The 15,595-nt window shown below is 41.9% G+C and overlaps 1 protein-coding gene across 3 annotated transcripts in view; it reads right to left on the bottom strand.

Moving 5' to 3' along the window:
* Positions 1-565: 565 nt before the first annotated feature.
* NFX1 (nuclear transcription factor, X-box binding 1) overlaps positions 566-15,595 on the bottom strand; it is an 81,639-nt gene continuing 66,609 nt past the window's right edge. For 2 of the 3 annotated variants that reach the window (XM_069476513.1, XM_069476514.1), the window contains exons 17-25: positions 15,373-15,446; positions 14,469-14,570; positions 13,761-13,802; positions 6,328-6,426; positions 5,667-5,733; positions 4,016-4,161; positions 3,137-3,241; positions 642-1,895; positions 566-605 (exon numbers count right to left, since the gene is read on the bottom strand). In XM_069476513.1, the coding sequence (XP_069332614.1) occupies positions 1,823-1,895; positions 3,137-3,241; positions 4,016-4,161; positions 5,667-5,733; positions 6,328-6,426; positions 13,761-13,802; positions 14,469-14,570; positions 15,373-15,446 (708 nt within the window). In that variant the 3' untranslated portion in view covers positions 566-605; positions 642-1,822. Of the gene's footprint in view, positions 606-641; positions 1,896-3,136; positions 3,242-4,015; positions 4,162-5,666; positions 5,734-6,327; positions 6,427-13,760; positions 13,803-14,468; positions 14,571-15,372; positions 15,447-15,595 lie in introns of those variants that run through there. The other variant, XM_069476516.1, reaches the window with a different exon arrangement.

Raw genomic sequence — 15,595 nt, 5'->3', positions numbered from 1 at the left:
CGTCAGCCTAGCTCACAGCAACCTCAAACTCCTGGGCCCAAGTGATCCTCCTGCCTCAGCCTCCCGAGTAGCTGGGACTACAGGCATGCACCACCATGCCCGGCTAATTTTTTCTATATATTTTTAGTTGTCCAGCTAATTTCTTTCTATTTTTAGTAGAGACGGGGTCTCACTCTTGTTCAGGCTGGTCTCGAACCCCTGACCTTGAGTGATATGCCTCAGCCTCCCAGAGTGCTAGGATTACAGGCGTGAGATACCGCGCCCGGCCCCAAGTATCATTTTTATGAACTTTGAGCATCTATGGTGGATCCGGTATCTCTATGTATGTTATTCTTTTGATCCTCACAACCCTGGTGAGGTTGGTTAAACTCTCATCCCATCAAATGGCAAGCTGTTATGTCGCACAGCTAGAATCTGAAATCAGGGCTCCTGCCTCCTGCTGCTTCTCATACGCTCTCACAGGTACAGTTCACCCACCGAATCCACTGCTTGAAAGATATAATGGATGCTTATGGGCTGCCTCTTGTGTGCACTAAATGGGCCCAGATAGAGGTGGTTTTGTTGTTTTCTATTACTTTCCTCTAGTCCCGTTTCTACTCTTGTATCTGATGCCTTTCAAAGTAGGTTGTCTGGGTGAGGACCAAAGGGCTGCTTTTCCTACAAAAATTAAGTGCCTGGCCTTGTGACTCCATTAACAAATCTCCTGTTGCTCTGGGGCTCGTGGCTTGTGCTGGAGCAGAAGGAAATTGCTGGAAGTCTGGGCTCCATGCTGGAGAAGTGCCAATGCAGAAGGTCAAACTAATGTAACTATCAACGCACCTGCCTTAAAGGAGTTTGAAGAATGCCTCCCGTGGGCGGCTGGACATAAGCCCTGGGCTGTCCACATACTTCTTTGAATATTCAAACAGAAGTGCAGAGCTCAGACAGGGAGAGCCAATATGGCTGTTGAAGGCCTAGAAAAAAGCAACACAGGACAGTTGTCCATGTGAGACTCTTTCTAACATAGTAGTTAGGGCCATACTGGTCAGTTCACACAGGCCACAGTGTGAACCCAGCAGAAGGAATAGCTTGCTCTGTGTCCTTTACCACGGTGGATGGCTAAATTGACTGTCACTGAACAGGCTCGGTGATGCGGTAAGAGAAGTGCCAGGGACTTAAGGAAATAGAATTCTGTAAAGCAACCAGACCCTTCTCTCTAGGTCTAGAACTGACAGTATTGCGAACCACTAAAATAAGTTCAGCTAGACAGACCTATGAGAGTTTTTGGCAAAAGACTTAGATACGATAGCTGTGTTTAAGACAACATGTGTGATTCCAGATATGGTATACCAATTCAATGTTTGGTATTTTAGACTAAGAAATTCACTGTGTCTCTCCAAAGATTTCAATCAGTTTGCATAAAAAAAGCAAAGTCTGTCTGATGTTTCAGACATTTTCAGGAGAATGAAAGACTGGGACAACTGAGGCTATGACTAAGTACCCTAAAGCTGGTTTGGGGCTAAAATTCTGGTTCGTCCAAATAAAGCCTAATATTTCCTGAACCCTCAGAGCAATCACAGTGATGGCGTGAGCAGCCTCTTCAAATATATGACTGAATACCTCGGAACCATACAATCAGAGATCTGGCCATACTGAAATGCTTTATACAGACAGGAATAGACAAGGGGATTTCTGACACACTCATGCTTTGGATATATCAGTATAAGACAGTATGTGAGGCTGTGATTCTGCCAGGCAGTGGGGAACAAGCATGATTTATCTGCTGGCAGATCTGTCTCCACTACACCTAATCATTCTTTTATCTAAGTGCATCTTGATCTTCTCAGTCCTGGACATCAAAGTAGTCAATTATTGGCTCCTTGGTTATTTTCTGAAAATTACAGCTCCCAGGATTCCTGAAAAGCAAACAAAGAATGATCAATCTTTTTTTCTTTGGAGGAAACAGATGCAGGTCTTCAGAAAGTTAAGGATTAGCTGATTTACCATTTGTGAAGCTTTGATAAGACAGGGGGGCAAACATGAGCTGGTAATTGTTGAAATTTGGTGATGGGCACACAGGTGTTCATTATATTAGAACTAGTCTTTCTAAGAATAAGTCAAGCAAGGGGGAGAGGGGAGACAGCGTGGCATAAACAGGCCAAAAACTCCACATGGTTAAGCCCAAGCGGACGACACAGTTGTGGCAGTATCTGGGAACACCCCTCACATTTCCAAAGCCTCTGCCCATGTGGGTATTCTGATTGTGCTGACTAGAACCCACGTCACCTGGTTTCTAGAGGTGGAGAGGGGCTGGTCCTGGGGAGCTACACAAATCCAGATGCTCCTGGCTGAGGCTGTGTCCAACGGGCAACACCTAGCTGTCCTGTCCAGTCCCACAGAACACCAATTTGCTATAGCCTTTCTGGTGTCCTTGTAAACTGCCCTAACCACCCGTCCAGAGATTTTGTGCAGGAAGCACAGTGGAGGCACTGCTAGGACTTTCGTGTGGAAGGTCAGAACAGGAGTAGGAATCCCTTTGGGCTTCAGAGTAACTTTCAGTCTTGGTCACAGTAGGGCATCCTGACTCCCCTCCCAACAAAGGAGAGGAAGAGAAGGCGGGATAGTGCTCCCTCCCTGCCCCTGTCTGAGAAAATATCAGGCAGACTTGCTCCTTGCCAATTTGGTTTTCTTTTCTCTTTAAATCATGAATATGTTTTTGTTGTAAAAATTATTCAAACTATATAGATGTAGACAGAGCAAAATGTGGAAGTTCCCCCTACCCCCTTCACTGCTGTCACCCCCAAACCCACTTCCATCTTCAGAGTAACTATTGTTAACCATGTGGAGTTCTAGTCCTAAACCATCTGGTGTGACAGACTGAATCTACTGCCCAGTGTCACCATCTACATGGTGGAAATTATGTCCAGTGACTGCTCTCCCTGGAGTGGAATCTGGTATTACAAACATCAAACTTAGGACCCCTCTGGCACAAACAAACGTGCCTGACACCCGAACCAAACCTTACATATTTGAACATGGCATCCCAAGGCCAGGCCTGAGGAGGCCACCAATGGCTGGCCGAGCCCAGGACAGTTCAGCCCCTGCTGGCTTCTCTGAACAGACAGGCCCCTTTGGAAAGCAGCTGAAGAATCCTTACTTGTCTATCTGATGTCTGTGATGAGGAATTGGTGGTGGAGGCCGTATCTGCATTTCCCTTTCAAGCACAACTGTCAGCATGGTAGGAGGACAAAGGGACTTCCCTCTGAAAAAAGTCAAAACACCAAAGGTTGAAAAATGAGAATCATTTGTGGAGATAGGCAGACAGCTGGTAACTCAGTCTGTGACTTTGGTACTGTGACACTGCTGCGCACTCTCTGATATGACCTGTCTCCTCTCAGGTGTGATCACCTGCATTTAACCCTCGTCCCTTCCACCCACCTCTGCTGGGCCTGTTGCCTGCTTCCCCTCCCATGTCACACTTGAGTTCTCTTCGCTGGGAAGTTCTTCCTATTCCCGCAGGTTCTGACAGTGATCCTAGGTCCTGTCTGTCCCCCCCTGGCTCCCATTACTGCCTCAGTTTCCTCTGATGGCAAAACACTGTTCACAGGGAATGCCTTGAATCAGAATCCAGCATTCTTTGTTTCCCTCATGCCAGGAGGACGGAGCCAGGGAGAGGTCAGAGGGAGGATCAGGGGACAAAAGGGGAAGGGTCAGATGTGATGGGCAGGCACCCTGCCCAGGCCCCCAGGGTCTGTTCCTTCTGCCTGAAGAAATGCTGCCTTCAGCGTCCGCTGTGGATCTGGGCAGATGTGAGGCTTGTGCACTTTGCGTGTGTCTGCACTATGGACTGAGGCATGGGCTTGGCTCTTTGGCTCAGGCCTTTAGATCATCTTACAAGTCCCAGGGAAGCAGATTTTCCTTCTATTCTTCCAAGAGGGAGAGTGGAAGTAAGAAAAACAAATACTGATAGACCCTACTTCTTGGGTCCAGTTTTCCCTGCTGAGGAGTTCCTCCTGTAACAGCAAGATCAACCTACCTGATGGCAGTGACCACGACATTGCGCTTCGGTTCACTGTCATAGCTCACGCTCTCCAGGCCATAAGCTTGGGCCAGGTCATGGATAATCCGGCGGTGGTCTCTGTTCATGGGAGGGAAGCAGTGGCTTTTCTTACTATTCTTTCCCTGTATTGAGGGAAAAGATGACTGATTGAGATCCTCCTGAAACAGAAAATGCTTACAACTAACCTTACCACCACAAGAATCGTGTGTGTCAGTAAGAGGTGACTGAATTTTAGAGGCCCACTGCAGACAGGATTTCACTAACTGCCAAGCAAACTCGGAGAAGTTTGGGAAGGTGGGAGCTGATGCACTTCCTTCATCTACTCTGTGAGCCACCACAGGAGTAGGTGGATACTGAAACTTGGACTGACATTGTAAACTGTCCCTTCTGACAGCTCCCAGAGCTGGGGAGTGAGTGATATTCCCAAGACATGACTGAATAAATAGAAGACTTATGAAATAAGAACATTTCATTTCCTATAAAAGTATGTTCTGTTCTAAAAATCACGTAGATACAGAAACATAAACAGAGAAATACATTTGCTCAGGTTTCTTAATTAGGAGAGGAACAACGCATTCCATATTTTCCTTCATGTTAGTATTCTGTTGGGAAGTGATAAAAGAAGGGAGGAAAGGAAGGGAATGGGAAGGGGGAAGGAAAACCACCATCCTTAGATACGAAGCTCAAGCGGCCATCTCGTCCTCACTCTCAGTCCCCACTGCCTGAAGAGGGAGCTGGTGCAGCACTGGCAGCTTCTTACTAAATTGAAGATTTTTTCACTTAAAGCTACCTCCCCGACAACCCCGGCTGCCTCCAGGACAGGGGCCTTGCTCTCTTGAAGGAGTCCACCCTACTCTCTTCAGTTCCAGTCACACTACTTTTACCCTTTCCCAAGGGTTTCTTTCCTGCCTTTGCGATAACAAAGAGCCTGTGTGCTCTCCTATCATATCACAGCCGTTCAAACATGTGAGGGCTTCGTGTGTCTTCCTAAGTGTCCCATGCAGTCACTCAACTATCACTAGTGAGCCCCCTTGCCCAGTTTCTCCACCCATTCTTGGGCACTTAGCCAGGATTTTCATTCACATTTTTTATTTTTTGAGACAGAGTCTCACTCTGTTGCCTGGGCTAGAGTGCCGTGGCATCTGCCTAGCTCAAGGCAACCTCAAATTCCTGGGCTCAAGCGATCCTTCTGCCTCAGCCTCCCGAGTAGCTGGGACTACAGGCACGCACCACCATGCCTGGCTGATTTTTTTCTATATACATAATTTTAGCTGTCCAGATAATTTCTTTCTCTATTTTTTTTTTTTTAGTAGAGATGGGGTCTTGCTCTTGCTCAGGCCGGTCTCGAACTCCTGAGCTCAAACAATCCACCCACCTCGGCCTCTCAGAGTGCTAGGATTATAGATGTGAGCCACCGTGCCCGGCCTTCATTCACACTTGATTGCATATCTCTTCTGCAATAATTGAACTAGGAGAGGCTTCCATGGATAGACTCTTGGGAAAGAGAAGGATCCTCAAGGAAATGACTTTTTCCTACAACTACTCTAGGCTGACAGTTTCTGCAACTTGATTTTTTTTTATCAAGGTAGCCTTAGAGAAATGTTGAGTGGGATGTTTTGACTTCAACCTTATTCACAGCCTCCACAAGGGTTTCCATTTCCTTCTCGATGTCACTGACAAACTTTAAGTCCTTCCTGAAATGAAAGATCACCACAGTTAATTTCATCTGTTCCCGCCCTTCTGGGAACCTCTTCCATCCACCCTCTGCCTGTAAAGTGCAAACAATGGACAATGTTGGCAGAAAAACTGCAGAGGTCATGGATTGTCTGATAACAGAAGGTCAACTGTGATGAAACAAAGGAAGAACAAAAGAGAAAACAAATATGAGAAAAGAGAAGACAAAAGGAGAAATAGCCATCAGAGGGCCAGGAGACAGGAGAAAAATAAGAGCTGTTACTGCTCCAAGTGAGAACCCATGGGAATGTGAGACCTGGGTAGACAGAGGTGGAATGAAGCCCAGAGATACTTCAGTTCAGTCTAGTTCAGCCTGAAGACTTATAAAACAAGAAGGCTCAAATTCTTATCATATTCCCATCCCCATCCCCACCTCAACTTTAGTTCTTCAAGGGGACAGTTTTGAGAAACCAAGAGAAGGGTATCTTACAACAGATAAACAAACAAGCTTGAATTGGCTTATTCACAGAAGGAATACATATTAGTTACTACATCTTAAAAGACCAAATACTCTTATAAGCTTCAAGTAAGAAAGTAGGTAACAAGTTACATACCTGGCATCTTCTTTCAAGCTATCACTGAATTTTGACACTGAAGAACGTATATTGAAAGGATCAGAATCATCACTGATATGAAATGCCTCTGCTAACCTCCTGCAAGTGAGAGAGAAGTATGCAAATAAAAGGAAAGGAGCGGGAGGGAAACTATCTTATAGTTACATACATAGAGTTATTACCACATCCTAAATTCTTTATACATTATTTATCTCATTTCAGTAAAACAGATTATTAAGGAAAGAATAACAACAATTTGGGTCAAGATGTGGTGTTGTCTTCATTGAGACTTATGTGGGTCTGAGCAAGCTGTAGGCTGAACGTTGGGGACTCGGATTATTTGGAAAGAGAAGGCTGGGGGTGTGAGATTACTGGGAATGGTTGGTCAATGAGGAAGGACTTTCTCTGAGGCTTAATGTAAACATAAGGTACATAAAATAGACATATAAACATTAAAATTAATATCACATTATAGAAAATATGGAAAATAAAGGAACAAATTCCATTAACATAAGCACTGTATTTTCATATATTTATTTTATTTTTTATGTTTTTATGGCACATTGTAATTGTAAATGTTTATAAGGTACAATTTGATGTTTTGATACATATATATGTTGTATAATGACCAAATCAGTGTATTAGGTATATTCATTACCTCATACATTTATCATTTCTTTGCAGTGAGAACATTCCAAATCCTCTCTCCTAGCAATTTAGTAATATACTATACTAAACACCTTAGTGTTAACCATCATCACGCTACTGTGCAATAGAACACCAGAACTTATTCCTCCTATCTAATTTTAACTTTGTACCCACTGACCAGTGTGTCTCCCTATCTTCCCCTCCCTGCTCCTCCGTCTCTGATCATACAGTACTTGTCTTTCTGCATCTGGCTTATTTCATTTAACATGACTGGATGGTTCTCCAGGTCTACACATGTTATTGTAAATGACAGAATTTCATTCTTTTTTTGTGGGTAAATAGTATTTATTCCACTGTGAGTTTGTATGTGTGTGTATATACACACACATATACCCTATTTTCTTTAAAAAATTTTTTATTGATACATAATATTTTACATATTTATGGGGTACACCTGATATTTTGTTACATGCAAAGAATGTGTAATGATCACATCAGGGTATTTGAGGTGTCCATTACTTTGAATATATAGCATTTCTCTGTGTTGGCAACAATTCAAGTCCTTTCTTCTAGCTACTTTGAAACATAAAATACATTGTTGTTAACTATAGTCACTCTAGTCTGCTACTGAACAACAGAATTTATGCCTTTTATTTAACTGTATGTTTGTACCTGTTAACTTACCTCTCTTCATCTCCCCGCCCCCAGGCTTCCCAGCCTCGAGTATCTATCATTCTACTCTCTACCTTCATGAGATTAAGTTTTTTAACTCCCACATATGAGTGAGAACATGTGATGTTTGTCCTTCTGTGCCTGGGTTATTTCACTTAACACAGTGACCTCCAGTTCTATCCATATTGCTGCAAATGATTTCATTCTTTTCTGTGGCCAAATAGTATTCTGCTATATACCCCTATTTTCCTTACCCATTCATCTGTATCGACACCTGAGTTCATTCCATATCTTGGCTATTGTAAACAGTGCTGCAATAAACATGGGAATGCAGATATCTTTTTGATATACTGTGTTTTGTTTTGTTTTTTTGAGATAGTGTCTCGCTTTGTTGCCCAGGCTAGAGTCAGTGTCGTGGTGTCAGCCTAGTTCATAGCAACCTCAAACTCCTAGGCTCAAGGATCCTCCTGCCTCAGCCTCCCGAGTAGCTGGGACTACAGGCATGTGCCACCATGCCCAGCAAATATTTTCTATATATTTTTAGTTGTCCGGCTGATTTCTTTCTATTTTTAGTAGAGATGGGGGTCTCGCTCTTGCTCAGGCTGGTCTCGAACTCCTGACCTTGAGCATTCCTCCCACCTCAGCCTCCCAGAGTGCTAGGATTACAGGCGTGAGCCACCGCGTCTGGCCGAAAAACTGTTTTCATTTCCTTATATACCCAGTAGTAGGATTGCTGGATCATATGGTATTTCTATTTTTAATTTTTTGAGGAACTCCATACTGTTTTCCATAGCGGCTATACTAATTTAAAATCCCCCAAACAGTTTCCTTATAATTTTTAAAACTTATTTTTATTTTAAAATTCTTTTTAAAGACAGGGTCTCACTATGTTGCTCAGGCTGGACTCAAACTCCTAGGCTCAAGGGATCCTCCCCACTTATTCTCCTGAGTCGCTAGGACTACAGCCATGTGCCACTACATGCCTGGCTTGCCTATGATTTTAAATGGCTGCAATTAGAATATATAAAACTCTGTTGTTTCACGGCACAAAAATAAGAACGTAAGGTAACGCATGTTAATTAGCTTGACTTAGCCACTGTATACATCTTTCAAAACATCATGCTATACACCATAAAAACATATAATTTTTATATGTCAATAAAAAAACTTTTAAAATTAAATTTAAAAAACCTGCATGTGGCCAGGCACCACAGGTGTAATTATGCCTGTAATCCTAGCACTCTGGGAGGCCAAGGCGGGAGGATCGCTAGAGGTCAGGAGTTTAAGACCAGCCTGAGCTAGAGCAAGACCCTGTCTCTACTAAAAATGGAAAGAAATTAGCCAGACAACTAAAAATATATAGAAAAAATTAGCCGGGCATGGTGGCGCATGCCTGTAGTCCCAGCTACTCGGGAGGCTGAGGCAGAAGGATTGCTTGAGCCCAGGAGTTTGAAGTTGCTGTGAGCTAGGCTGACGCCATGGCACTCTAGCCTGGGCAATAGAGCGAGACTCTGTCTCAACAACAATAACAAAAAACCTGTATGTTTCCCCCTTCTTTATATGATTAGCATTTCTCATATTACTATTTGGTTTTCACACTTATTGGGTTTTTTTTGAGACAGGGTCTTGCTCTGTCACCCAGGCTGGAGTACAATGGTGTGATCACAGTAGCTCACTACAACCTTGAACTCCTGGGCTCAAGTGATCTTTCTGTCTCAGCCTCCCAAGCAGCTAGGACTATAGGCATGTGCTGCCATGCTCAGCTAATTTTTAAAAAAATTTTTTGTAGAGATGAGCCCTTGCTATGTTGCCCAGCCTGGTCTTAAACTCCCAGCCTTAAGCGATCCTCCTGACTTGGCCTCCTGAAGGGCTGGGATTATAGGCATGAGCCACCATGCCTGGCCCATTTCTTGTTTTTCTTACATCAGTATGTATTAAGAAAAAAATCTTTAAATAGGATCATTATGTCACTACTAAAATTGAAGAGAAATTAAAAAGACTTTAGAAAACAGAGGCCAGTTCTAATCACTAACTAACATTTACTGAGTACCTACTATGTGCCAGGCTCATGCGAAGACCTTTATGTATACCAGTTTTTTTTTTTTTTTTTTTTTTTTGAGACAGAGTCTCACTCTGTTGCCCAGGCTAGAGTGAGTGCTGTGGCTTCAGCCTAGCTCACAGCAACCTCAAACTCCTGAGCTCAAGGGATCCTCCTGTCTCAGCCTCCCAAGTAGCTGGGACTATAGGCATGCACCACCATGCCCGGCTAATTTTTTCTATATATATTTTTAGCTGTCCATGTAATTTCTTTCTATTTTTTAGTAGAGATGGGGTCTCTCTCTTGCTCAGGCTGGTCTCAAACTCCTGAGCTCAAACGATCTGCCCACCTCGGCCTCCCAGAGTGCTAGGATTACAGGCGTGAGCCACCGCGCCCAGCCTATACCAGTTTTAATGTATGAACCCTCACAACAATTCTGGAAAGTAAATACTATTATTGTCACCACTTCTAGATTTTTTAGAAACCTAAGGCTAAGAAGGAATATGTGACTTGCCCAAGGTCTCATAGCTAAGTGGTCTGTGAAGTTAGGATTCAAATCCAGGCAATCTGACTCTAGAGCTCTGGCTCTAGCTGATATACAATACTGTTTCTCAACTACACAAACTGCATTTCCACGTTTTAGCGGCCTTCAGTGTATTCACTACAGAGTTTCTGAATACCCAGGACTCCTAACTCACATTTTGGAGCTGAGGACACTAACACTGTGACTTATGGTTCCTAAAGGGCAGGGGTTTTGCTCAGTACTTACAAGAAAGTTATCATAAGGGTTAAGCCAAGGCAAGCATGGCAGCACTAACAGTCATCATATTATCTTCTACATACTCAGATACTTAAAGAGATACTGTTAAAATTGTTGAATGTCAAGCTTCAAGGTAAAATAGGGCTATACTTTGTCTGCACTTGTCTGTTTCTGTTTAACTTTTTCTCTTAAAAAAATTTCAAAGACAAGTTATAAGAATATTACAATGAACTTTTATATATCCTTCTAAATTCTGCACTTATTAACATTTTACAGGGCTATTTCTTTTAACTAATCTTTGTTGGAATCAGAAAGGTTGACAGCTACTGAATAAATGTCCATTAATCTGATAAAGAATAACTTATAGCAAATTAAATACGTTTGCTGTAAGTAACTTAATGGTGAAATATTTAACGCTTTCCTTATGAAATCAAGGATTAATCAGGATATCTATTATTATAACCTTCCACTGAACAATGTATTTAAGGCCCCAGCCAGTGCAATAAGGTAAGACAAAGAAACAAAAGAATTGGAAAGAAATAAAACTACTATTACTAGAACAAAACATGATTGTATACATGCAAAATCCAAAAGAATCAACAGATAAACTACTAGAAATAAGTGAATTTAGCTATGTTGCTAAACAGATCAATAAACATCAATTGTATTTCTAAATACCAGCAACAAGCAATCAGAAAATAAAATTTTAAAAGTTATACAAGAAAAAAATACCATTTATAATAGCATCAAAAACTTCAAAGAGCAAGGAACAAATCTACTGAAAGATGCACAAAATCTATGCACAGAAAACTATAAAGTATCATTAAGAGAAATCAAAGAAGACATGAAATGGAAGCATACACTTTGCTCATAGATTGGAAAACTCAGTATTATAAAGATGCCAAATCTCCCCAAATTGATCTACAAATTAAATACCAACTCAGTCAAAATCCCAGCAGATTTCTTGGACAGATATTAGCAAGCTAATTCTAAAATTTAAGTGGAAATACAAAGAGCCAAGAATAGTCAAGACAATCTCGAAGAACCATGTTTGAGGAGATATACTACCAGATATTGAGACTTATTACAAAGGAACAATAATTAAGGCACTGTGATACTAGTGCAATGGAACACAATAAGCTCAGAAATAGACTCACATATATATGAATACTTGACTTATGACAAGGGTGGCACTGCAGAGTGCTGGGTAAAGGACAATCTTGGTACTGATCAAATGAATATTCACATGGGGAAAAAAACCTGAATTTTGAACTCTCCTTACACCGTATTTTAAAAAATCATTCCAGGCCAACTGGAGATCTAAATGTGAAAGGTAAAATAATAATGCTTCTAGATAGTAACAGAATATCAACATGACCTTAGGATAGACAAATTTTTCTGAAACAGGACATAAAAAGCACTCATTAAGGAAAAGACAGATAGGCCGGGCGCGGTGGCTCACGCCTGTAATCCTAGCACTCTGGGAGGCCGAGGTGGGCGGATCGTTTGAGCTCAGGAGTTCGAGACCAGCCTGAGCAAGATCGAGACCCCATCTCTACTAAAAATAGAAAGAAATTATATGGACAGCTAAAAATATATATAGAAAAAATTAGCCGGGCATGGTGGTGCATGCCTGTAGTCCCAGCTACTTGGGAGGCTGAGACAGTAGGATCCCTTGAGCTCAGGAGTTTGAGGTTGCTGTGAGCTAGGCTGACGCCACGGCACTCACTCTAGCCTGGGCAACAGAGTGAGACTCTGTCTCAAAAAAAAAAAAAAAAAAAAAAAGGAAAAGACAGATAAACCGGACAAAATTAACATTAGAAACTTCTGTTTATCAAAACACATCATTAAGAGAGTAAAAAATGAAGGTACAGAGTTCGATAAAACACTCACAATAAAACCAACAAAGGACTCATATCCAGAATATATAAAGAACTCTTATTAGTCAATATGAAAAACAGACAACACATTTAAAAAATAAGCAAAAGGCACTTCACAAAAGGGGATATCCAATGGCCAATAAACATAAGAGAGATGTTCAACCTTGTAAGTCATTAGGAAAATATAAATTAAAAGCTTAATAACCTGCTACATATCCACAATAATGGCTAAAATTAAAAAGACTGACAATCACAAGTGCTGCACAAATGTGTAGCAATGGGAATGACTACCCTGTTCGTGGGAGTGTAATGTGGTACAACCACTTTGGATGCTGTTTGGCAGAATTTTCTAAAGTTGAACATATACAAATTCTATTAATCGCAATTCTCCTAAGTTTATATCCAAGAGAAATGTACAGAAATATACAGTAAAGCTATTCTTAACAGCTTTATTTGTAACAGCCCAATACTCATAACAACATACATATAACTATTAACAGTAGAATAGATAAATGAATATTAATGCAATAAAATAACATGCAGGATGAAAGTGAACAAAGTATCGCCATATGCAACAACAGGAGTGAATGTCACATATGTAATGAAAAAAGCCACACAAAAATAATACAAACTAGGGCCAGGTGCAGTGGCCCACGCCTGTAATCCTAACACTCTGGGAGGCCAAGGCGGGAAGATTGCTTGAGGTCAGGAGTTCGAGACCAGCCTGAGCAAGAGTGAGACCCCCGTCTCTATAAAAAAATAGAAAAATTAGCTGGGCGTGGTGGCATGTACCTGTAGTCCCAGCTATTTGGGAGGCCATGGCAGGAGGATTGCTGGAGCCCAGGAGTTTGAGGTTGCAGTGAGCTATGATGATGCCATTGCACTCTAGCCTGGGTGACAGTGTTTGTTTGTCTCAAAACAAACAAACAAAACCTACATGATTTCATTACTTAAAGTTCAAAAACAGAAAAACTAAAATGTTAGAAGTCGAGATAGAGTTTATATCTTCGTAAGGTACAAGAAAGGGTTCTGGTAATTATTTTTTCACCTGAGTGCAACTATATTCACTTGTGATGATTCACCAATCAGTACACTTCTAATCTTCTATATGTATGTTATACTTCAATACAAAAGTACACTAAACATTGTTTTAAACCTCTTATCTCTGTTGGAATCAGGAAGTTGGCTAGGAAGCATGCTGTGACATGTGATGTTTACACCATGCCCCAAACCACATAGCTCATGTTTCTGAATGTGCTGAAATCACCTGTGTGGTTCATCCTTAGACAATTCAATTCTTGACGATGGCATTTCTTTCACTCTTTGATAGCAGTAAAAGACTCAGAGCAGTGCTGAATGTTTTAAGGGTTGCTCCCTCTCATTAATTTCACAGAGCTCAAGGGCAAGGAGATAAAAAGCAGTTGAAACTACTTACTTTTTCCTTTCCAAGGCTGAACACTCCTCATCACACTCCAGCCTTGATAAGCAAATGAAAAAAAATAAAGTCAGGATACAGGCTTTATAGCTCCTATCCAGTAAGAAAAGAAGTCTTAGATAGTCAACCTGAAAACATAGCTGACTCTTGCCAAAGGACATCTCCTCAGGCCAGGAAGAGCCTGTGAGGCCACCTATTCCTTCAGGTTCCACTAGCACCCCCTGCCCTGGGAATTTCATCATCTCCCTGGGACCCCAATCCAGGAATGGCTGGATGAGGTCCCTCTCAAGGACAAGTGGGCAGGCCTCTGGGTTATGGGGGTCGAGGAATTGTCACATGGGCCTCAGTGTTTCCTGGCTGCTCAGCCCCCAAAATGCTCCCCAAGTGTCCCTCTAACAGCCCCACTTTCCTCTCTAGACATAGCCACCACTCTGGTTCTATATTCTCCTGTGGGTTAGCTACGATACATCTAGATCTCTGCTTCTAGCTACTGTCTGTAGTGAGGCCTGGAAGGTCTCCTCTGGTCTTAGCTATAGTTTGAGTAGGATTCATTGGGGTTGGAGTGGGCTTGGCTTCTTAACATCAAATGCTTGTTGAACACTTACTGTGTGCCCAAGGCTCTACTGTGGGGGATCGAAATAAATGAATGATCTGTGCCCTCTAGTCTAACTGAAGAAAAAAGGCATATATATCCATTTTAAAAATTACCTGGCTTGGTGAACTTCCTTCTTGGTAATTAACCTGCTGATCTCCACTGAATCTCCAAGCTGCATGTCTGTTATTTTAGAGGCCATGGAAATAGCAGCTATTCTGAAATATAAAAATAAAGAGAAGAGGCATTGCAGTTTCACAAGAACCTGCCCATAGTGGGGATGCAGAAGACCTCTTTCAAAGCAAATCTACCACACGACAATCTGTGTGGCCCTGGAAGCCCATCTATTATGAACTACCTGCATGTTATGTCGTATCTCCTCAATTAGATCCTAAGCAGCTATATAGGAAGCAATGAGGTAACCCAACTGCTCAGTATCCCCTTGAGCATCCAGGCCAATGCCTGGCACCCAGTAGGTTTTCAAACACAGCCAATCTGATGTCTGCATACTCTTAAAGTCCTATATCTGTGGCACATCTCTGCATCTAACCACAGATACACACCACCATTCATTCTCTAACACCTCTACCTCTGTACTCAGATCCCTGTATGACTTCATAGGTCCCAAGACTTCAGGAGGCTGCAAAGATACCCCACAAAACAATTAGAAACCCCCATACCAGGGGAGGAGCACAGGATTTAGCCCTGGCTGTGCCACTGACTAATTGTAGAATGTTAAAGCGATTCACCTAACTTCAGGGCATCTTTCCTTTTTATGCAATGAGAGCAAGACAGAAAGACGAAGAAAGAGGAGGAGAAATAAAAAGGCTATTTTACAAATTAAAGTTAGAGAAGAAAAGGCAACATAAAGCAGCACTTTTTCTTTGAACCAAAGAAACTAAATTTTTAAAAATTTCTTCAAAAAACTTTCCTACCTCTAGAAAAGCTGCAAGTATTCTACAATAAACACATGTATCCCCTTCACCTAGGTCCACCAGTTAATATTTAAGTAGCACTAACCTTTGATAAGTACTGGATGCTTCAGAGCAAATCACCATCTCTTTTCTTCGTCCACATTCACACTGTAGCTCTACCTGTAATCAGATTAACATGGAGCAACTTTCAGCACATGGGAACCAGGTGAATAAGCAGGTTTCACTTTTAAATTCTCTCTCAGACCAAACTATGGCAGAGAAGAGAGTCAGTGAGTGGAAACTCTCCAAGATAGAAGCTAACCACACAT

This window comes from Eulemur rufifrons, chromosome 7, assembly GCF_041146395.1.
Source record: "Eulemur rufifrons isolate Redbay chromosome 7, OSU_ERuf_1, whole genome shotgun sequence".
NCBI lineage: Eukaryota > Metazoa > Chordata > Mammalia > Primates > Lemuridae > Eulemur > Eulemur rufifrons.
Note: the sequence above shows the minus strand (reverse complement) of the source record. Positions and strands in the feature narration are given on the sequence as shown.